This window comes from Gallus gallus, chromosome 2, assembly GCF_016699485.2.
Source record: "Gallus gallus isolate bGalGal1 chromosome 2, bGalGal1.mat.broiler.GRCg7b, whole genome shotgun sequence".
Classification (NCBI taxonomy): Eukaryota; Metazoa; Chordata; class Aves; order Galliformes; family Phasianidae; genus Gallus; species Gallus gallus.
Genome location: NC_052533.1, coordinates 111,281,089 through 111,303,761, shown reverse-complemented (window position 1 = coordinate 111,303,761; position 22,673 = coordinate 111,281,089). Strand labels below are relative to the sequence as shown.

The window sequence follows — 22,673 nt, the reverse complement described above, 5'->3', positions numbered from 1 at the left end:
TTCTATGATTCCAAAAGTTTAACGCTTCAAAGAAACACAAGTCGGTATGAGCACACCTGCGCCACACATCCCACCCGTCCCTTCCCGACCCCCACATGCGAACCCACAGCAAAACCCCAGCTCCGGCCGGCCACCGGGACATGCTCAGTGCGCACGGCGGCGCCCCGCCTTCGCCTGACCCGGATACAGACGGGCTCCGCTCCGCCCCGGCCCGCTGGGAGCTGAAGCCGGCCGGCTCTGCCGTGGCGGAGCGAGCCGAGCCATGGGGTTGCAGTGAGTGCCCGGCACCGCCCCGCTGCGCCCGGCCATGGCGCCTATGGGGATCCGCCTCTCGCCGCTCGGCATGGCCGTGTTCTGCCTGCTGGGGCTGGGCGTCCTCTACCACCTCTACTCCGGCTTCCTGGCCGGCCGCTTCGCCTTCTTCATGCTGAGCGAGCCGGCGGCGGGCGGGCCCGAGGGACCCCGCGGTTCGGCGGCCTCCGTGGACCTGCGGGAGCTGCTGGCCGTGTCCGTGCTGGCGGCCGTGCGGGGCGGCAAGGAGGTGCGGCGGGTCCGCGAGGGCAACGTGCTCAACGAGAAGGCCAAGGGGAAGACGCGGGAGGGGGCCGAGGAGAAGCTGACGAGCGGCGACCTGCTGTCCAACCGCCGCATGTTCCACCTGCTGAGGGCCGCCTTCCCCACCGTGCAGGTAGGGGGGTGCTGGCTGCCGCCGCCGCTCGGGGAGCGACACGTGTCGCCGTCCGGCTGGGGATGGGGCGCGGGAAACGCGCCTTTTTCTTGGTGGCTTTTTTGGTGGTTGACTTCGTGGCGGTGCCGCTTCGTAGTGTGTGGGGAGAAGGGTTGGGAGGGTGAGGAGCGCGGTGCCGCCGTACATCCAAGCCCTTCTCTCTCCTGTGACTCCGTGAGCAGGCATTTAGTCAGCCTTCAGTGCCTGGTTAGGTTCCTTTGGGTGTGTGTCTCCTTAAAGTGCCGTACAGATCACGTTTACTGTGAAACCGTCAGATTGGTCGATTGTTGACGTGGAATTGATAAGTTCTTCGTCTTTCTCTACAAAAAGATTATGAAGGCTGTGCTCTGACGGTGACTGATTTTTGTGTCAGTGACAAGCTGCCTTAAGAAGCTCTGTGTTGAAGGAAAAGTGTTGTCCCAGACTGCTGCGGTGTGGTGGCTGCTTGAAGTCACACATTTTCCTCCCTCTGTAGGAGGAGGGACTGCATTTGTGTAGGTATAAGGGCTCTCTGTGTTAACGGAAGGCTGGGGAGTTGCTTTGGGCTTAGAGCTTGGTGCGGTGCCTGCTCTGCGTGTGGCTGCCTGTGTGAGCCCCTCCCAGGTGACGGTCTGACATGGGTCTTTTCTCCTTGAAGGAGATAGTGAACTTTTCGTGCTTAAAAAGACAGTGTTTCTCTGTGTTTTCCAAGTAGACAGCATTTTCTGCTAGTCTTCAAAAACAGATGGCACTCCCTAAAGCACAGATATGTTCACAAACACTGACATCAGTCACGTGTGTATACCTCACAGAACCAGGTAAAATTGAGGTGTATGACCATATCTCCTCCCCAATTCTCTGCTCCATTACATTGAATGAGCTTGAGAGTTCAGGAGGATGAGGAAGAGTGAGTTTGACAAATCCTCCAGCTGATTTACTGTTACTAACTCAGCCAAGTCATCTCTGGGATATTTGAAGTGCATGACCTGAAAAATAACACCTTCTCCCATTAGGTATGTAAGAAATATCTACCAAACTGTATATGCTGGTAAGATGTGCTGTCTCAGGCTGTAGCATGTTGAAGTGGTGAGGCTCTGGCACAGAGAGGTACATTGTGGATGCCCCATCCCTGAAGGTGTACAAGGCCATTTTGGATGGGGCTGTGGGCAACCTGATCTGGTGCCTGATTTAGTGGTTGGCAACCCTGCCCACAGCAGGAGGATTGGAACTGAATAATCTTTGAGGTCCCTTCCAACTCAAGCCGTTCTGTGATAAGTATTTGTCCAAACCAAAATAATAATTAAGAAAACTTTTTTTACTACATGCATGTTACAGTACAGAATTCTCAGGTGTGAAGACAAGATCATCTTCATCAGTAATTCTGTTATGCACCTCTCATGTACTCTGTTTAAAATTCCTGTTGTTTACAGAGCAGACCTGTAATTTGTGTTGATAACGATGTGAGGGTTACGTGGGATTTTCTGAGGCATCTTTCATGTGAAGCAATAAAGCTGCAGCCTTATCTCCAAGTACAGATGGACTCTCTGGCATAAAGGACGTTGCTCAAGTCAAATAGAAACCCTTCTCTGTTTTTGCTTGAGAGGACAGTGGTAACAAAAGAACTGTCACACAGAAACTGTAAGAATTCAACACATTTTGTGAGTAAAGCAAAATACTGATTTACTTGCATCATGGAAGCCCTGAGCTTAACGGGTGTCTTGACGTTAAGCTGATGACAAATCATGGCTTTCCAGTGTTTAAATAGAACTATGGGGAGAAGTCCTTTGGCTGAAATAAACTGAAGTCAGTGAGCAGTCATGAATGTCCTGTGTCGTGCTGCTCAGCAGAGCACAAAATGTGCAGTCTGTCTGAAGTAGAACTTCTCCTAAGGCTTGGTTGTTAAGAGAATATAGGAAGAGCTGAACTTTCATGTGTGGAAGCTGAAATAAATCTGGGGGGATTCTTACAATTCATTCAGTTGTGATTTATAAAGAAAATAAATCAAAATTTGAAGTGAAGAGAGGGAAAGATTGATGAAAAAGATGAAGAAAATGTTTTTCAAGTAAAGTTCTCTTCATTTACAGAGAAACTCCATTGCTTACATTGCCTGTTCTGTTTGATACAAATAGATGTACTTTCATCAGTTTATGTGAAGAACCTGTTGCAACACGGTTAAATGAGACAGAAGATCAGCAGATCAAGTCAGTTTAATGACTGCATAGGAAATGGAACAGTACTGAGTGTTGCTGTCATACCCCTCAGAAACAGGCACGGGGAGGTGGCAAGTCCTTTCTAACTCAGGTATTACCCGGGGTTGTCTCAGCGCAGTCATGTTCATGCACATTTGCATCTGCTATGAAGCTTGTGTGTGCAGGTGACTTCTAAATGCATTTCATGGCCAAATATGCACAATGGTTTCTCTTGGTAAAGTCTTCAACTGCAGTCTCAGGCTTGAGATTTACCCTTAACAGTGTTGTCATCTTCTATGTGCTTGTCATGCTAGGAAGTACTCAGGGGTCTGATCCAGCTAAAATGATCTCTTCTTTCTCTGCTTCTTTCTACTTTATGTATTTACCTTTTCTGGGTTACTTCACTTCACTGTTTGGTTTTTTTGTTTGTTTGTTTGTTTTTATTGTTGTTGGTTGTTTCTCCATGCAGCTCCATTTACTCCTTGACCAGCATTTGTAAAATGAGGACTGGGATTGAAGTTGAGTGAAGGCTTTAAGGTGATGCTCAAGCCAGCCCTGATACAGGGTGGAGAGAGTGGAGTGGAATACCTATGACTCCAAATCCAGTTGGAAACTGGCTATGCTCTGACTAGAAGAGCTGCTCTCTTTGAAGAGAGGACTTGTTCAGGACTTTCAGTAGCATTACCTGCTATAAGAGCTTCTCTGAGCACCATGTATCAGGGTTTCCCATTTTGACAGGGCTGCCTATGTGGAGGTTGGTGTTGGGAGCTTGATATCTGAATGCATGCAAGGTAAAAAGTGCAAAATAAGTAACAATTTAAGAATACTCTGCTTTGCATTGTGGCCCTACTGACAGCCTGTGTCAGCACATCTGAGGGAACAGGGTACTTGCATGAAGGGATGGGAATGATTTACTAGGGAGGTGCTCCTTAAATGTGAGCTTTGGCCAAAGTCCTGTCCTCACAGTGAAAAAGCCAGTTTTAAAGTGGCACACAGTTCTGCTTTTTTGCTTCTGCACTATGCTACATGAATTTCATAAGATGCAGATTTCAGTCTTGCTGACTCAAACGGGCTCTCTCACTTCTAGGGCAGTTTGTGCTTATTTTTGACCGGTACTTTGATATTTTTGCTCTATAGTTGTGCCAGCTGTGTGTCTTGTTTTCTGGTATGAATATTGAGCAAAGAAATACCCTTATTTTCTTCTTGGTTTATTGTGACTATGATGGAAATCAAGTCTTATCTTCCCAGCCTTTCCCTTCAAGCATCCTTTCATTAGTCTTGGCACTGCCCTGAACCTGATGGTTCTTCTATCTATTTAGAACAGAGTAGAATCATGGAATCCTTAGAGCTGGAAGGGGCTCTTAAAAGTCATTTAGTCCAACTCCCCTGCAGTGAACAGGGACATGCATAGTTAGATCAGGGTGCCCAGAGCCTGGTCCAGCCTAGCCTTGAATGTCTCCAGGGATGGGGCATCAGCCACCTCTCTGGGCAACCTGTTCCAGTGCCTCACCGCCCTCACTGTAAAATAAATAAATAAATAATTCTTATACCTAATGTAAATCTCCCCTCTTTAAGCTTGAAGCCATTTCCCCTTGTTCTGTCACCACAGACCCTGCTAAAGAGTCTGTCCTTTTCTTTCCAGTAGTTCCCCTTTAGGTACTGAAAGGCCGCAATCATGAGCCTTCTCTTTTCCAGGCTGAACAGCCCCAGCTCTTCCCAGTTAGAACAGATAAGAACCTCGTTTCAAGTTTGTGCATGGTAATGCTGGAATCAGGCATCAATGTTTGAGAATAGGAATTTAATAACGTGTCAGTTTTACTTTTAATGAGCTATTTCTATACATTAAGTACTTTTTTTTTTTAAGTTGAATGTCTCTAAGCACTCCTTTTTTTTCCAACAACCTGAAATACCTTCTACATTTAAACCTACTGTTTGTGGATTTCTGACCTCAGTATCAACAGTCTTACAAAACTGGAATCTCACCTAAGATGACAAGCTCTGCATCTGATACCAATTCAGTGGGGTAAGATAGGTGTGCCAAAGAACTAGATCTTCAGAACGAAATGATACTTGTATTTCAGAAGGGTTTCAGTGTTCTCCAGTATAAACACAATAATTTGTTTCTTCGTGTTGGAAGAAAGGCATTCTTAGTTCTCAGGGCTTTAAGAAAGTTGACATTCTTTTGACCATCACGATTGTAGTGATTACAAGCATATTTGTAAGTAAAGAGAGAAGCATGAATGTTAATCTGTATTCTTATCAGTAGGTGTTGGCTGAGCACACACTTTTTAATACGGGTTTTACCTGGTGCTCATTGACTCTTGCTGACTCTGTACCTAAAATGAAATTAAACCCCTGACTTTATGGTACCAGGCTCCGTGATCATATCTTTGCAGGTATAATTACCAGTAGCAGTGTGCGTGCAGCAGGGCTATCTGGTCTATCAGCTGAGCACCTGGAGCTCTGTGCTGGTGCAGTGCCTCATAGACCACAGAGCTTCTTGGAGCTGCTGTGTACGTGCACTTCTCTGCTCCTGCATGGCTGGGGTCTTAGGTTGACAAGTTGTGCTGCGCCGCTTACAGCAAGCCAGTCGTTCCTTTCTTTCCATTGAACTTCTGTCTGTGCAGAACTGTGAATGTGAATTTTGCAATTTATTGAAACAATTTGTGAACTAATGAGAGAGTGGCTTTATTACTTTTATTGTTCTTAGGTTTTAGTTGTTTCAGCAGGGGTGTGACTTCTGTGATCCACTCAATTTCCTCTGTTGTATTTCTGTTGTTTTTACCATCTTCTATTCATCGTAAGTCAGGAGAGGCAGATTTGTTATCTGATATGTGTTTACCACATGTGAAGACCTGTTAGCTGCTTAATGACCAAAGCCATGTAACGAGTTTTCATAAGCATTAACTGTGCTTTATGAGACTTAGGCAACTCCATATTCTTTGTGTGCTCTGTCATCTTATTCTTGTCATTAAAATTAATGAAGATGTAGTTGATGGTAGAGGGAGCTCCAGAGCTTCTGCCTGTCTGGATTTAGCTTCTTTAAAAACTCCTGCCTCCTATATCCGTGTTGTGACATTATTGTATCTTGTCTTACTTTCAAATGAGTTGTTTAATATATATTTATATACATTGCACAGTGGTATATTATTATTAAAATGTATACTTCATTAACAAAAACAATTTTTAATAAGAAATATAGTTGGAGGACCATTTCATTCAACAAAGTCCTTTCTTTCCTTTTGTAACAAAGTGTACCCCACTTAAACTCAAGTGGACCCTTTCTGAAGGGCATGGTGAAGCCTGCCTGTGAAAGCTAGTTTTCCCTTCTAGTATATTATGGTAAATTAAAGGAGGGAAGACACCCTTTCAAAAGGAAGCAACCAGATTTTTAAAACCTCAGTGTAAGTAAAAGTGGATTTCTTGATGATGCTAGCAAGGCTTGTCTTCTAATAGTTTAAAGCCTGAAGACACCTTAACTTGTGATGTAACAAACCTAGCTGAAAGCTTGTTAGCTGTCTGGTGAGGCGAACAAGGCAGTAGTATTTTGATTTCTAGTTTTTTCTCTCTTTCCAGTGTCAAGTGGCAGAAGCTTTCAGAGAGCAGCTTTCACTTGTAGTGGAAATTGCTGCCTGTCACCCTCAAGGTCTAAAGCTGGAAGGGAGGGATCAGGGTGGCCATTGCTGCGGAACTGAGTCCTGGTTGAGTGTGGTTACTGCCTTCTACAGCAGACTCTGAAGGCCATTTCTTAACCAATACAATTAGACAGGTACTTTCCTCTGTTGCTGCAGATAAAGTGCTTTGACTGCTGTTTGTTCACCTGGAGGTTGTTCTTTTATGCTTCCACAGAAGGCATATTTGTCCACCATGACTTGTTGAGTGGATTTCTACTGTGAGGGGGTTTTGGCACTGTGATCTCTTCACACAGTTTGCACGTATACAGACACCCCAAGAAAATGGGGCAGCTTTCCCATCTGATACATTTGAGGGGAAAGTCAGCAACTGAGCAAACAAAGGTAAAGCAGCCTGACCTCCAGTGTGTGTATGTTCCTCCCTGGAGCAGGGTGGTGGTGGTGGTGGTGGGAGGTGTGTGGCTGAGCAAAGGCAGCTTTGGTAAATGGAATGAGCTCAAAGGCTGCTGAGGGAATCTTTCTCCTCTGAATGCTGACCTCTCTGAAGCCTAACCAAGTAACTGATCATTTGAAACACTTGAATACAAATGACAAAGTTGAGTTTGAATCTTAGGTGTGTATAATGCAAGTGCTGCATAATGGCTGATGAGTTGACTGTGTCTGTTAAGCAGAGTTAATACCCTAAGAAAATAGAAAAGCGAAGTCAGAAAGCTGTCAGTGTTTTGCTAATGTTCCTGTGTGCTGCTTCATCTGGATCTTTAGGCGTTTTGGTTCATGTTCCTGTTTGAACTGGAGTTACCCATTCAGCTAATCTCTCTGTTCTTGAACTGTTGTACCTGGAATACCCTTGTATTCATATTCTGACCTGTGAATTTACATTTTGTTGTTATCTGAACTGTCCTGTTTATGTCAAGTAGTTTTTTGTTTTTTTTTTTTTAAATAATACAGGTGGGATAGTAATAGTTTTCTATTCTAATAAAAAAGCATCAAGATTTGGATCTGAGAGCACTTAATTACCAGATGGGGATAAACACGTATGTAAGATGGATTGCTATTTTAATCTGACTCTTATGAGTAGGCAACAGCAAGTGTACAAACTTGCAGCTTTATAGTTAGGTACATTAACACAACAGTTTGAGAGTATCTTGCTGGAACAAGCTTTGGCTAAAACATTTAGCATTGTGGTTGTTAATCTACCATAGCTGAAGACTTGGCAGGTGAGTCAACTGAATATCCATATCACTTCAGAAAAGGTTGAAATTTAAGGTCACAGCCTTTGGAGGCATCCAGCAAATGGGAATGGCATGTAGGAGCTCAGTATCAAGCAGTAAAGTATGCCATCACATTAACACAAAGGCATGTTTTCCTGGTATATGCTCTTGTATTTAAAGTAAAAGAAGAAAAGTTCCCAGTACTAAGGATTGGTGATCCCTCTGTAAGGCAACATTATTATACAAAAACTATAATACGGTTTCCTAACAATAAATAAATTTAGTATATGCAGCTGGTGGCATGGCTGTGAGTTCCTGCTTGGCCTATGACTTGTATTCAGCCAAGGATGCAGAGCAAATGGTAATACTGGTGGAAGAATAAGTGACTCAGATGACTTTCTTTCAGGTGGCTGGCAGAGGAGAAGACCGGCACATTGAACTAACATGATGGTGTCTATATGACCACAGCACTGCTGTCTTTTTTCCACTTTTTTTTCTGTCAGATTAGTTATGACTGTTGCGAGAGACTGCTCACTAGCAGTATAAATGCTACAACATCATGGGCGTGGTTACACAATTTTTGAAGTAGTAGGTGTATCTCTGAAAACAGTACCTTTTAGATACTTCCAGAGAATCACAGAATGGCTGAGGCTGGAAGGGACCTCGGGGTCCTCCTGGCTCAAGCCCTGCTCAAGTAAGGACACCCAGAGTAGGGTGCCAGGCCCGTGGCCAGGTGGCTTCTGAGTATCACCAAGAAGGAGATTCCTCAGCCTCTGGGCAAAATCTCCATGCGTCTCAGGGAAAGAAAGATGTGAGTCATGAGGTTCACAGTGTCACATCCTCAGCACTGTCAGCCACTTGTGGATATGGGATTTGGCATTGGAGGTGTCTTTAATTCCAGAGATGCAAAGCAGTACTTCAAATCAGCTGTGCTAGCATTTTAATTCCAGAACGTAGCCTTTGAAACCAGAAATCTCAGCAGCAAGTACTATACAAATCTCTTATTTTACTGTAATGTAATAACAAGTGTAACAAGAGATTTCTTTCCTTTTTATAGGATGGATTCCAACTCTTGTAACTTTTTTGGAAGCAGCCTTTGTTCTGCATTCTATTGAGGAAATGTATTTTGTTGGCTATTTTTTTTTTTTCTTTTCTTTTTAAAATGTGATTTCTTACAGAGGTGTATGATACGCTATAGCAGAACTTGAACTGCCCGGAGGTTGTGTTGAGCCTGCCAAGTCTGTGGAACTACATGTTTTGACTCTGCAGAACTGTTCCCCCCAGGGAAAACACAATCATCAGGTTGATCGTACAATGACAGATGTTTAATTTGTAAATGTCACGGCAACTCCAAGGGTTCTGCTTGGCATGTAGTGCTTCAAATACTGGTTTTACATGAGAAGACAGCTATGACGTGTGGCTGGAGATGTTGCAGTTCTGCTTGCTTCTTTATTTTTCAGTCCTCTTGAACAAGATGGCCCTTAACCCTTTGCTAATAATCTGTTACAGCTGAGGTGTGTGATGTCTTTTCTTGTTATGCAAATTCAGTGAAAATCCTACTGATACAAAGTCTGTTACATTCAAACACAGAATTATGGAATAATTTGAGTTGGAAGGGTCTTTTAAAGGTTACCTAGTCCAAATCTCATACAGTGACAGGGACACTACAGCTACATCAGGTTGCTCAGAGCCCCATTCAGCCTGACCTAATCTGATCACTTCTTTATTTTCATTATTTTTCAGTGTCACCTATCTGTGACATCTATAATAAGAAGTTTGTTTTTGTTAAAGGGTATTCATCTGCTCTAGCAATTAGATATCTGGATCCAAGCTAATGTGGTTGTGGATTCCTGTAGTCAATAAGGTGAAATAGGTGGCTGTAGGTGGTAGACACTTTGCATCCCATGTCTGCTTGGCATTTTGATGTGGCTGGACATCAGAGCTAATAAATACAAAATCACTTTAGAATTGCATTAGATTTAGCTTGCCTTTAAACTAGCATTTCTAATATTCTGGAATGTCTTAAAAGTCCAAGTTGAGTACACTTCAGGCATTTAAAAAACACATCTGAGCAACAACAGTCATTGTTCTACTGAATAATTAGTGGACTGATGCATTTCTGAAGGCTTCTTATAGGCTAAAGCATGAAAAGCACAGTGACAGTGCCTTCCTTTTTACTGTCAGTAGAAAGAACAAAGAAGTACCAGTCTCCTGATGTAACTGAGGTGCTAAAAGGAAATGAGTTGAATTTATCTGAATTCTTTTTGGCACTACCTTTGTTCAGTTATCTTACAGCTCTCCTGTAAACCATGCATGAAATTGTAGCAAGCCAGTGTGTGTGGACTGAGGCAGGTTGACCTGTATAACCCTGCACAAAGAACTGTGGGGACATACATTTTATAGTATTAAGATATCATTATGTACAGTATTCTGTGTCAAATGAATCTGTTGTTATTCAAAACTACCTTACTACTTTAGCTGAAGTGACATCGTACTGGGTTTTGCAGAATGTTCATCCCTTTAGCAGAATGGGGTCGTGTGTTGCACCAATGTACTGAGCTCTGTTCTCCATTCTCAAATGGGCTGTCTCCACTGTCAGTGTGGACTGTGGGCCAAGTGGGTTGACAACAGCCCTACAGAGAAAAACCTGTGGTTGTTGATGGATAAAAAGCTTGATGTGAGCCAGCAGTGTGAGCTTGCAGCCTGGAAAGCCAACTGTACCCTGATCTGCATCAAAAAAGGGGTGGCCAACAGGGCGAGGGAGGGGATTGTCCCCCTCTAGTTTGCCCTTCTGAGTTGCCATCTAGAGTATTGATTGCATCCAGGCCTGAGGCCCCCAGCACAAGAAAGACATGGATCTGTTGGAACAGGTCCAGAGGAGGGCTACAAAGATGATCAGAGGGCTGGAGTACCTCTCCTATGAAAACAGGCTGAGGGAGGTGGGCCCGTTTCGCTCAGAAAAGAGAAAGCTCTGGGGAGACTTCATTGTAGCCTTCCAGTATTTGAAGGGAGCTTATGAACAGGAGGGAATTTGACTGTTTAGACTGGCAGATAGTGATAGAACAAGAGGGAACAGCTTTAAGTTAAAAGGGGAGATTTAGGCTAGACATTAGCAAGAAATTTTTAAGGAGTGGTGAGGCACTGGATCAGAAGAGTTGTGGGTGCCCTGTCCCTGGAAACGTTTGGGATTTGGTTGGATGGGGCTCTGGGCAGCTTGATCTAGTGAAAGATACCACTGCCAATGAGGGATTTAATTCTGTGATTCTATGTAATACTCTGTGTTCAATAATAAAATTCAGTAGGCTAGACAACAAGTGACAAGAAGGTTAAATATTATTAACTGCTGTTTATAAATGTTATTTCTGGGTTATCTTAGGTTCTTGGCCTAACCTACCATAAAGACAGATGAGGAATGTTACTAACTTGTTTATAAAATAAAATACATCTGACAGCTGTGTAAAGGTTGCATCCAGTTGAGCTGCTTGTATTGCTAGTCATGATTCAATTCCTGAAGCAGGAATATGACCTAGGATTCTTAATCCCATGTGACATACTGCAGTCTGCAAAGTACTTATTGATAAGAATTGTGCACTTGAATCTTTGTTTACTGATCAGTGTAAGTACAGTATTAGATCTCTACTGTAGCTGTATGCCGTACAAGTATCCAGAACTGGATATTCTGCTTGTACTCTTTGAAACAGCTGCATTTAAATTCTGATTAAAGGATACAATTCTTACAATGGAAACACTCAATAGGAAGAGTTGAAATCAGAATTATGGCGTCCAACTGGTGTGGCTCACGACAAAACTGTGAGTTGTGATTTTTTTTTTCATTACTTGTTACATGGTGTTAGCAACTTGCCAGTTGCTGAAAAATGGCCTGTTTGTGCTGTTGTAGTTGGAGGTGAAGGGGGAAACAGGTGCATTCAAGATTTTCGTTTTCCAGTACCACAGTTGCTGCATCTGGTAAGTTAATGCACCTGCTTTTGTTTTCTTGTCATAGATAAACTCTGAGGAACGTGTTGATGCAGCTGATCAGGAGACAGTCTCTTGGGATCGCAGTATTCCTGAAGACATAAAAGAAAAAATACAGCCTAAAGAGGTTCCAGCAGAAAGTGTTACTGTCTGGATTGATCCATTAGATGCTACACAAGAGTACACAGGTATGTAATTCTGATGTGTCTTTTTTTTTTACTAGAGATAAAATAAAAAGTATTTAAAGTAGCACCTCTTGTTAAAGTGTGCTGTATCAAAGCTAATGTGTTACAACTGAACAAATTTTATAGTGAAATCTCTATAGCTGTCAGACCACAGCATTTACTTTTATGGGTACCAACTCTGAAATAACTTAAGAATTCCTTGCAACAAAGTAATTGCTAAAATAGATGGTAACTGTCACTTACAAATTCTGCTGGTATTGCATGTCTTGATTTCAGTTATTACTGTGATAACAATAAACTTAGATTTTTTTGTTCCTTTCTGTAAAGGGAAGAATAAATTAATATGTTTAACTTGATTAAAAAGACTTTTTGTTTCTGACTTTTAAAAAGGATATGTAATTCAGTCTCTCTTTTTCATATGTTTTAAGATGTCACATAAGCAGCTTAAGGCAATACAACTGAAATTGTAGCTGAATATTGATACAATCACTCATCAGGTGAATGTTCTTCAGTGTTTGAATGTTTCAGCTTTGAAACAATAGAATATAGTGAATGGGGCATAGAAGGGAGAATTTAGGAGTACAGATTCTATGAAGATGCATACTACGTTGGATAATTATTAGCAGTCACTCTGGCATGAGTAAAAGGTACATCTACTGAAGAAGAAAAATTTCTGGGAAGCTGGCAAGTCTGTAAAATCTTCTGATATCTGCAAAGTTATTTGAAGATGCAACAAAGTTATGTAATTGTACCAGTTAGAAAGTAGGCTAGTCTTCAAAGAGCGATGTTTATATCATGTCAGGTCTGCTTTTTTTCTGAGTTCTGAACGTTTGTCCGTGAACTTTCTTCCTTTCATTTTGCCCGCAGAGGATCTTCGGCAGTATGTCACAACAATGGTTTGTGTGGCTGTAAATGGGAAACCGGTAATAGGAGTGATACATAAGCCATTCTCAGAATATACAGGTATCTTTATCCCTTCGTATATTTCTGATCTCTTCAGTCATAGTGTTAACTAAAATTTGATGTCTGAGAGAAAATCTCGGGATATAAATGAGGAAAATAGTACTTGGGTGCAAAAGAACAGTGCTGCAGACTTTGGATCTGGAGCTGTCAGTGTGCTGTGAGACTCCAGAGGAAAATGCTGTCTGTATTTAAAAATGATGCATTTAAAACAAAACAAAACAAAAAACTAATGGAAAATATATTCAACAATTAAGATTTCTTCAATAGGAGTGCTTGTAGCAAACCAAAGAAAATGAAGCCTATATATGTGCTGACTGGTCTTATATGTCCTAATAGTCTTCAACAGAACAGCAACAGAACTTGAGTCTGTGAAATTACATCATGGAGCTGGTGTATATTCAGTGTAGGCAACAGAGATAAATGGAAGATCTTAATGGCAACTGTTCCTATGTACCATGCAAGACTGTCTAAGGTAGCCTTATTGAGTATCTGATGTGCTTTACTAAGGCATACTCCTGGCCTAATTAAGTCATTAGTACTAATGATGTATCAGTAAAGATAACTTCACATTTGGCTCTCTGAGCATGTGTTCTTCTGAATGCTTCAAAGTAGTTTTAGTTTTCACACCTCATATATTATACACTTGAAACCAGAATTTCTCTTCTTGTTTTTTCCTTAGGCAATACTGACCTCTAGAGTTGTGAAGTTATGCAGTACTTCTTACACAGAAACTGACTGAATATATGAATTTTTTGTTCTCTTTTGTGCTTTTTGAACACTTAATATTTTGTGTTAAATATTTTACCTTCTTTAAATGTGAACCTAATTTCCAGTCGTAGAATGATGGAATCACCAAGGTTGGAAAAGACCTTTAAGATCATCCAGTCCAGCCATCCACCTATCAACCAGTATTTTCCACTAAGCCATTTGTTTAAGTATGTGCTACATGTTGGTATTCTTTAAGAATCCTGAAGGGCTTATTGGATTGTATTTTCTAAGTATCAACTTGTATGTAAATATATGTTTTTCAGCACTGTAATTTTGAGGATTTAACTCATTTAAAAAATAGCAAAGTGTGACGTTCAGACGTGGCATCAGATGAAATGCAATTAATTCTGTCATTCTGTGTGAAGAGTATTCATTTTCCAAGCTGGAAGTAACAGCATGTTGTGAGTAGAATTATTCCTAATAGTACCACACCAATACAAAGCAATGAAAATGTCATTATTGTCATTACACACTGCTCAGTCTGTTGCCATACAATCTGGTCCTCTACTGAGATGAAATTGCTGGTTAGTCTGCTAAGTAAATTTCAGATTAATGGCTGGGAGATGCCACCTACCAAGCTTAGCTTTGAACTGCATGATGAGGTAAGTAGTAGATTGCATATTCTAAATCCAGTCCTCTGAAACAACCTATCAAATGTTTTCACTTCCTTCTTAGTATTATTATCCTTTGTAGCAAAAAACAGAAGGTAACATTTTTGCTGTCCTCTTTGAAGGGTTTTTGGTTTTTACTGAAGAATTACTGAATTCAGCCATTGGTGATGGGCGAATGGTTGGACTGGATGGTCCTGTGGGTCTTTTCCAACCTTAGTGATTCTATGATTCTATGAATTGTTTGAGGAAAAACTGGATCTAGGTCTGCCTCAGAAATGTCTTCTAACTTTAATGATTTTTCAGTTGCAAGTTGTTATTTGTTGGGATTTTTTCCCCCTTATTCTGAATTTGAAAGCATCATACGGGAGTAGTCCATATGCGCAAAGCTGTGTGTGTGTGGAGCTGTTTCTTCTTTTATGCTCTTGTGCACACATGGACTTCCTTCAGTCAATCCTAAATTTGGTCTTACAGAGGAAAACTGAGTCACTTCAGTCTTCTCCAAAGAGTGTTCCTTTATCTGTATGCTTAACAGAGATAGCTTTTCATAAAGCTTAGTAGCATTTGTGTTTCTCTTGTAGCCTGGGCAATGGTGGATGGTGGGTCAAACGTAAAAGCTCGTTCCTTATACAATGAGAAAACTCCAAGGATTATTGTATCCCGCTCCCATGCAGGAAAAGTGGAGCAGGTTGCACGGCAGACCTTTGGAAATAAGACTGTGATAATCCCCGCTGGTGGAGCAGGTTTGGTTCTTTAAACATCTATCCATTTTATTGCTTTCAAACTATTTTAAGGGGTAGCCATTTTTAGACAAAAGGAAATAAGTGTGACATGAGTTCTTTCTCCTCTTTTGTTCTTCATGTTCCCAAAAGCAAGCGCTTGGCATCAGGGACACAGTGTCTCCTGAATATAGAAACCTGAATGCAAACCTACAGGCAGTTGGTGTGGACCAGAGTTGTGTTATTTTGGTCCTATCAAACACTGATATACATTCACTGAAAGTGCTGATGCCTTTGTGGAAGGTAAAAGGATGTGTGACCAAATAAAGAATCAGAGAAGAGAATCAGCTGGTTCTTAGATAACTAATAGTACGTTAATTATACTGCGTTACAAGAAAAGGCCATTAAAGACTGATACTATTGCTTTAATTTACATCAGAATAGAAAAGTGTTGTAACTGAAGTCCGTTGCTATCTGTCCTGTATTCAGTCAGAGAAGTTTTTAGCTACGTTTCATAACCTTACACAATATCCTTTTGCATTTTACTGCATAATGCAAATATGTGAAATATAGTGCTTCACTAGCGTGAAGCAATGGCTGTTTTTAGACCTCCAAAATCCATACAAAATTTGAATTTTGCAGAAATGTATCTTTTTAAGTCTTTAATGTGGAAAGGTGGAGAAGATGATCTTGTTCAGGTTCTTGACAGTGAATCTAAATGAATTTTCTTATGACAGGGATGATGAAAGTGCAGCTGATTAGATTAGACCTTCTCCTGGGCTTAACTCTGTACATGAAGGAAAAGTTTAACAAAACAAAAATGACTGTTAGAACAGTTGAAAAAATTAAAAAAAAAAAAAATTTTGTAAAATAATGAAAATAATGCTATTTTAAGGAATAACTTTGTACTATGTGATATATGATAGGCACAAATGGCCCTGGACTAAGTTGCTGTGACAAAGAGTGGTGTATATCTATGCATCTTTCTTGTAATAAAAACCAGAAAAAGAAGTAGACTTCACTGTAATATAGGATCAAGGAATAAATATTTGAATGTAAGAGCAAAACTATGTTTGAGTTTATAGTTTAGTTCTTTTCACATGTGTCTAAATAAGTCTATGTAACATATTGGGAAGGGCTGTCTAAGGGAATCTTGAGGAAGTGTTTTTTGTTCTTACGGGGTTTTTATTTCAATTTTCTTTGTAGGTCAGATGGCAGGCAGGTTTATAGGTGCTTTCAGTGTTGTACTGGACTGGCAGGTTATATAGTTGATGACATCACTTTCCTGTATTTTGCATATGCTAGTTATTAACGCTTACTGTTAGATTTTTCCTTTGTGTGGAATTGGAAAATGTGGTTTAACTTTCTTATTCTGACCAATTATTATAGGTTACAAAGTGCTGGCTCTCCTTGACGTGGCTGACAAGAATCAAGAAGAAGCTGATGTGTATATCCATGTCACCTATATTAAGAAGTGGGACATATGTGCTGGAAATGCGGTGCTGAGAGCATTGGGTGGCCATATGACTACTCTGACGGGCGAAGAAATTAGTTACACTGGCTCAGATGGCAATGAGGGAGGACTTATAGCCAGTATCAATATGGACCATAAAGCACTGATTGAAAAACTTCCAGATCTGGAAAAAACATCACACAAATAAATGCGGTTGATGGAGAAATAGAAGACATGCTTTTGTAGCCTCCAGATGCTCTGTCTAAAGAAGCAGGGTTGAAAACTTGCTGGGAAAGATGCACAGCAAAGCAGTTTGGTGTGGATGTGGGGACTGTATCATGCATTGGGTTTCTTCAGTGGTGGTATTTAAAAAATCAACAATAATAATAATAAGCAGAAGTGGGAAGAGGACTGACTGCCTCACACCTCAGTTTCTGTGTCTATTTTTTTTCTTTTAGACTGTTTTCATGCAGTTCTTACACTCAAGGTGCGTATACGTTACACAGTTGTGAACATGGGTGAAATAAAGAAAACTCCAAATTGATTCATGAAGTAACCTAAGTAGTTCTCACAGGAATTGCTTGGAAACTTTTACATCATGTTACTGTAGTTTTAGCGACTCCATAATGAATTAGGTAGAAACAAAGATTGATTTATGTAGGCGTTTGATAACTGTAAACAATCTAGCGGGAAAGATGACCCTGTGTTCTCTATTCCCTGAACAGAAAGCACAAGAAGATTGACACAAATTTATATGCTGCAACAGTCTACCTTTTGATAGAGTGGCACTCTTTCTGCTTTTTAGAGGGGAAAAAAAAATGTTCTGTACTATTTTGACTTTTTCCTGAAGATTTAAACCGGTTTAATTCAGATGAGTTGTGAATGTCAGTGTTTTATTAATCAGTGTAATAATTTCCTTATACCTTTTTAAGAGAAAGCAATGCTTCCTTGTATAGTTTTTAACTGTTAATTCTTGTCCTTGCTGACTTCTCTGTACAGTGTTGAAGATGCATGCTAGGCTTTCCTCTGAAGTCGGTCTTGTTCATCACTTGGTGTTTGTACTTGCAGCAGCACCGTCTTCAGTACCTCTTTATTTTGTGGGTTTTTTTCACCTTTGGATAGAGTCGTATGGAATGAGTGTGGCTGATTGGTTGATTTCCTTTACACCGTGAGCTAAAAGTAGCACTTATTTTTATTTCTAGAACCCCCTAAGTGATTTTCTGTCTTCTTAGGTTAAGGGGCGTTCTTTTCTGCTGTAAGTTCTTGAGCCATCCCAAATTGCTTATGGTTACTTAATTTATACATATGTAGACTGTTTTCTGTTAACTTGAGCCTATTCAAGCAAGCTTGAAGAACAGGTGGCACTTGAAGTCCAGCAGAATCCTCGAAATCTTACTGCTCTTTGTGAGTCCAACTTATACAGAATAGAACATGGGCCCTTCGATACCAAGTGCTTAATTTCAGAGTACCTCTAAAATAGGTGGACTTGTAAGTACAGGAATGTAGCCATCAGTTTTGTTGTTCTGTGCCACCCCTCTGAAGGGATTTCAGAAAGTTAGAACAAACCTGTTATTTTAATTATCAGTAGGCTCCCATTTCTTCTCATGAAAACTAAAATTCTTAATTAATGCAAGTGTTTCAGTTTGGCTTTCTAAACCAAATTCTCGTGTTTGTTTTCATCTTCTTTCATCCTGCTGTTCTGATCAAAAAGAGGTTTTTCTCCTTAAGCCAAGTGTGGAGTGTGCCACGATGCATCTTTTCATGTTCTTCTTGCTCGCATCCATGTTTCCGAAAGACCTCCTCAGATGTTACATAACTACAGATACAGACTTTTATTTTGTAAACTTACTGGCCAGATAGACTGACGGTTAGTCTCACCAGCCCTTTGGTACGGGTAGATTTTTGTCTGATATTGTTTTTTCCAAAACTGATACTGTTGCTGCTATTTGCGCTAAGCTTCTACTCATGTAGATAATAGATGAAGCAACTTAAATTCCAAGTTAAGTTTAATGAACAGCTGTATGCTCTGATGGATAAGTGAATATAACCCTTTAGAAAAGAGAGTGATATTTTTCAAAAAAAAAACAAAAAACAAAAAACAACAAACCTTGTTGAGCTTCCAAAGCTCAGTGAAAAACAACAGTCCAGGTATTTATCAAGGCTTTAGTAATGCTTTACAAGATTATTGCAGCTTCCCTTTACCCCCATTTCATGCTGATAGAAGTGGCTTGAAGCCTAACATAATTAAAAAAAAAACAAACAAAAAACAAAGCTTTTCTATTCAGTAGTTAAAGAATTTGGATTAAATTTTAAGTATGAGAAATACTTAAATTTAATAGCCATAGTTGGCCTGGTGTTAAAACTTGAGTGTGTCTCTCAGAGCTTGGATGTACAACTCTTGAGATAATGTTTGTAGGAGGTGGTTGTTTTAGATTCAGATTGAAAGCATGTATGCATTTACTGTGTGAAAATGTAACTGCTTTTAATTTGGGTAGGGTTCTATCGCTTCCTTGCATAAGCTGTGGGCAGACTTAGCTTCGGCATGAGAAATGAAAAGTAACTTTACATATTCTAGGAGAGCTTACTGGCATTTTAGTTGAAGGCACGCAGTGTTTGCTTGAATTATTTTTCCTTAGGAAGCTAAAAATGGTAAGAAGAGCCCCAGTTCTCCTTTCCTTTCTCCAGTATGCTGGCAAAAAGTACCTAGTTTTTCATCAGGAAGACGTTTGCTTGTTCAGACCAGTTTATATTCTAAATTGCTTTGTTAGATGTGATCACGGTGTTTGATACCTTTCCACTTCTGGCATCTTTTTGGCCCAGTCTCATTTCGTGTGCTAGTGCAGGGAAGGTGGGAGTGAGGTCCCCATTTGGTCACCTTTAGCACAGCTGGACCTTGTGTAGCTTCTGCACAGCCAATACCTGTGCTTGCAGCTCCCAGTCTGGCTGAAAGAGAAGCTGCTTAGGTGAGAGCATACGTGGGCCTTGGGTAAATACTTGGTTCTGATGTAAATGCAACTCTTGCACAGAGCAGCACATGTTCAGAAGTGCTTGTGTGGTGCACGTGTGCCAGTGTACTTTGATGTTGGTATGTATGTTATTAACACTCTGTGCACCTATTTATTTGACCATATTTACACTCCATTCTAAAATATTTTGCAGTTCTGGCTGAAATACATGTTTCTCATTTGTGGTTTCCAGGTATGCTTGTGCTCAAAACAGAGTAGGAACTCAGACTGTAATGATGTCTCACTACCTGCATAGGACTTTATTCTACAAATTCTAGCCTTTTCCATATAAAACTGTACCATTTTTAGGTCTGTGAAGAAGGACCCTGGGGGTCCTGGTGGAAAACAGCTTGGCCCTGTGAGCCAGCCGTGTGCCATTGTGGCCAAGAAGGCCAATGGTATCCTGGGGTGCATTAAAAAGAGCATGGTCAGCAGGTTGAGGTAGTTCTGTGCTAACACAGAGAAGAACTTATTTACAGTAAGGGTGAAGGAGCACTGGGACAGGTTGCCCAGAGAGGTTGTGGACTCTCCTTTTATGGAGATGTTCAAGACCCATCTGGACGCCTACGTGTGTGTAGGGAACCTGCTTTAGCAGGGGGCTGGACAAGATGATTTCTTGATGTCCCTTCCAAGCCCTGTAGTTTTGTGATTCTGCTACCTTAAACAATTGTTCAGTGTAGGTGAGTCCTACAAAGGTATATTTAATAAAAATAGTAGTTTAAACAAGAAAACTTCATGGTACCTTCCCAGCACCAAGCAAGGAAAGTAAGAGAATGCATTATTTTAGCATTGGTTTTCAGATGGTGTCTTTTTGTTTGAGTGATTATGATTATGTGCATTATAAGTGAAATTATTCTGAAGTCATACATATTTTCTTTTTCTCATTCTGCTAAAAAGATTGGATGGTAGCACAGGTGATACTTAGTGCTGTACCTACCATAAGTCCTAACACACATCCCTTGAATGAGTGTTTCCTGAATAAATGGACACAGAAATAGAAGGATTGAATATTGTACCCAATTGGTTTTGAATTTAACCTATTTGCTAGGCTTTTACAGACAGATCAGGACAAACAGCACTTAAATAAATCTACAGAGTGCAAAACAATAATGAAAACAGTGAGCAGAGATAGCTTACTTGGATGATGAATGAACCATGCACACTTTTGCGACGTTTCATGTAATTGCTTTTCCTCTCCGGTCATTAAGAACAGAAATGTTCCAACTGGCTTTAGGTATGAGATTTTTATTGTTATTTTAAATTGCCAGTTGTTGGAGATCAGATATTGAGTGCAGTCAGCACTGGAGTTCCTCTCTGCTTTTTTGTTGATAAACAAATATATCTTGATATCCTTGTAGTATGCTCTTATCTGTTGGAGTTGCACAGCAGTGGTGTGATGCTGCGTGCTCCTGCCCTAAACATACAGAACAAGTGCTCTGCACTCCCCAGAGGGCTGCAATGGGAAGGGACTTAATTGTACTGGGTGTCTTCTGGGTTACATCCCTCTGTTTTTCACTCCTGCTTTGTGGATCGAATTTCCTAAGTAGAAAAACAGGGGAAAGGAGCAGGTGACTCTGCTGGGAAATTGTAGCAGAGAATACTTATTTCTATCTCTTGATTTAAGTTACATTTTGATTACTCTTTCAGAGTTTGGATCATCATGCAATTAAGATTTAACTAATCTGATAACTGTCTGTGTGATTGTAGGCTCTGGCAGGGTGAGGGGGAAATACCTTTAACCTAGAAAGCTTGAACAGCTTTTTTACAGGCCAGTCAAACCAAGCCTTATTTCAGTGCTCTGTCATACAGACTGAGGTTTGTGGACATAATTATGAATTAAAAATTGCCAAAATATTCGTAGTCTGTCTTCTGTCCTGCCATCCTTCATCATAAAACAGCTCTGAGCGCAGTTCACTGTAACATAAGCTGCTGGGACAAGCTGATAGTAACTCTGAGGTCTGAGACCTTCTGTGGGGTGTCTGTAACAGTGGGGTGCCAGCACCTGCTGTGTGGATCTTCCCACCTCAAGCTGGTAATGCCACTCACAGGTCATACCAAGGGGCTGCTGAAGCCTTATGCTTTGTGGTTTTCTGATGTCAGTGGAGAGCCACTTTGTTCTTTTTGCTGTTCCTTGTTTGTCTGTGTTTTCTTGATCCTTGCTTCTTAGCCTATGTGAACAAGAAGGGCAAGGGATTGGAGGTGGAAGCTTCTGAATGAAAGGATCACAGCAACAAACTCACAAGTGTATTTTATCCTGCAGCTGGTAATATTTGGGACCAAGGTCTAAGGTGCTGACTTTACCAAAAATGGTAGACAATGATAGATACCAGCAAAATAAAGGCAGCTTGAAGAGAATTTCATATGACTGGCAGCGCTAAACGTGCAGAAAAGATATAAATGGTTTAGGAAGAAATTAAACTCTTTTAAAATGAGGGAAATAAAACTGTTTTCTCGTGAAACATTACAACTACTTGGCCTTTCTGTTCCCTTTGGTGCAGAGCTGTGTTGCTTAGGAGGGGCTCCACTGGCTCACTCATTGAAAGGCCCAGTGTTCCTGAAGTACATTGCCACTGATGTCAATGAGAGCAGAAGCAAGTCAGAAACGATGCAAAGAGAAAGTTAAGCAAGGTTGTGAAGAGCTCAGCTTCTGCCAACAGAACAACAAACAACCTGGGTTGTGTTAAACTCATGTCTGGTGGCTTATTTCTGCCTACATTACTAGATGGAACATCATCCAAGTGGCTTAAGATGCAAAGTTTTTCATTTCTTTATGGTCTACAGCTGATAAGAGCATACCTTTAGATAATACTGTTTTCAGCCCTGGTTGCTCCTTATTTCTAATTCATGTTCCTCTTCCTCCCCACAAAGGACCAGCAACACTTTGGCATTTTTCCTGTTGTCCCACCAAATTGTGTTCCCATTTTCCAATTGTGTGCCAAATTGAAATGACAATTCTATAAATAAAACCTCTGAAAAAAAATGGACTGTGAGGATGTTTTTCTGTATATTGTCTTTCTGCTGGGTCTTTCTCATTTCTTTATGCTCCAGATTCTTTTTCTGGTGATACATGTTGGGCTGCTTCAGTTGTGTTATGCGTGTCTGTGTGTATGGCTTTCTACCCGAGGAATTATTGAGGGGTTCAACCACGTTTATGATGAGTATAGAGATCTCTACTGTTTAGTTTTTATTTATGATGATGAGTTTGTAGAATGGAAAAGGCGTTCTTGGAAACCTCACATGTTTCTTGGATCTGAAGAAG

At 40.8% G+C, this 22,673-nt stretch overlaps 1 protein-coding gene across 2 annotated transcripts; it reads left to right on the top strand.

Moving 5' to 3' along the window:
- The first annotated feature begins 203 nt into the window (after positions 1–203).
- IMPAD1 (inositol monophosphatase domain containing 1) lies at positions 204–22,404 on the top strand. Of its 2 annotated transcripts, none has more exons than XM_025147970.3 (5): positions 204–688; positions 11,742–11,901; positions 12,766–12,861; positions 14,912–14,980; positions 16,346–22,404. In XM_025147970.3, the coding sequence occupies exons 1-5, from the start codon at positions 308–310 to the stop codon at positions 16,615–16,617; spliced, it is 978 nt and encodes a 325-aa protein (XP_025003738.1). In that variant the 5' UTR covers positions 204–307; the 3' UTR covers positions 16,618–22,404. The 2 variants fall into 2 exon arrangements, with proteins under 2 accessions (XP_025003738.1, XP_419214.5); XM_419214.8 differs by having other exon boundaries at positions 14,819–14,980.
- The last annotated feature ends 269 nt before the right edge of the window (positions 22,405–22,673 follow it).

What these genes read in the sequence shown, in the direction of transcription:
- IMPAD1 (XM_419214.8), top strand. Translation starts at nt 308, where the DNA reads ATGGCGCCTATGGGGATCCGCCTCTCGCCGCTCGGCATGGCCGTGTTC. An exon ending in CCGCCTTCCCCACCGTGCAG is followed by an intron (nt 689 to 11,741) that starts GTAGGGGGGTGC and finishes TTCTTGTCATAG; the next exon opens with ATAAACTCTGAGGAACGTGT. An exon ending in TGCTACACAAGAGTACACAG is followed by an intron (nt 11,902 to 12,765) that starts GTATGTAATTCT and finishes TTTTGCCCGCAG; the next exon opens with AGGATCTTCGGCAGTATGTC.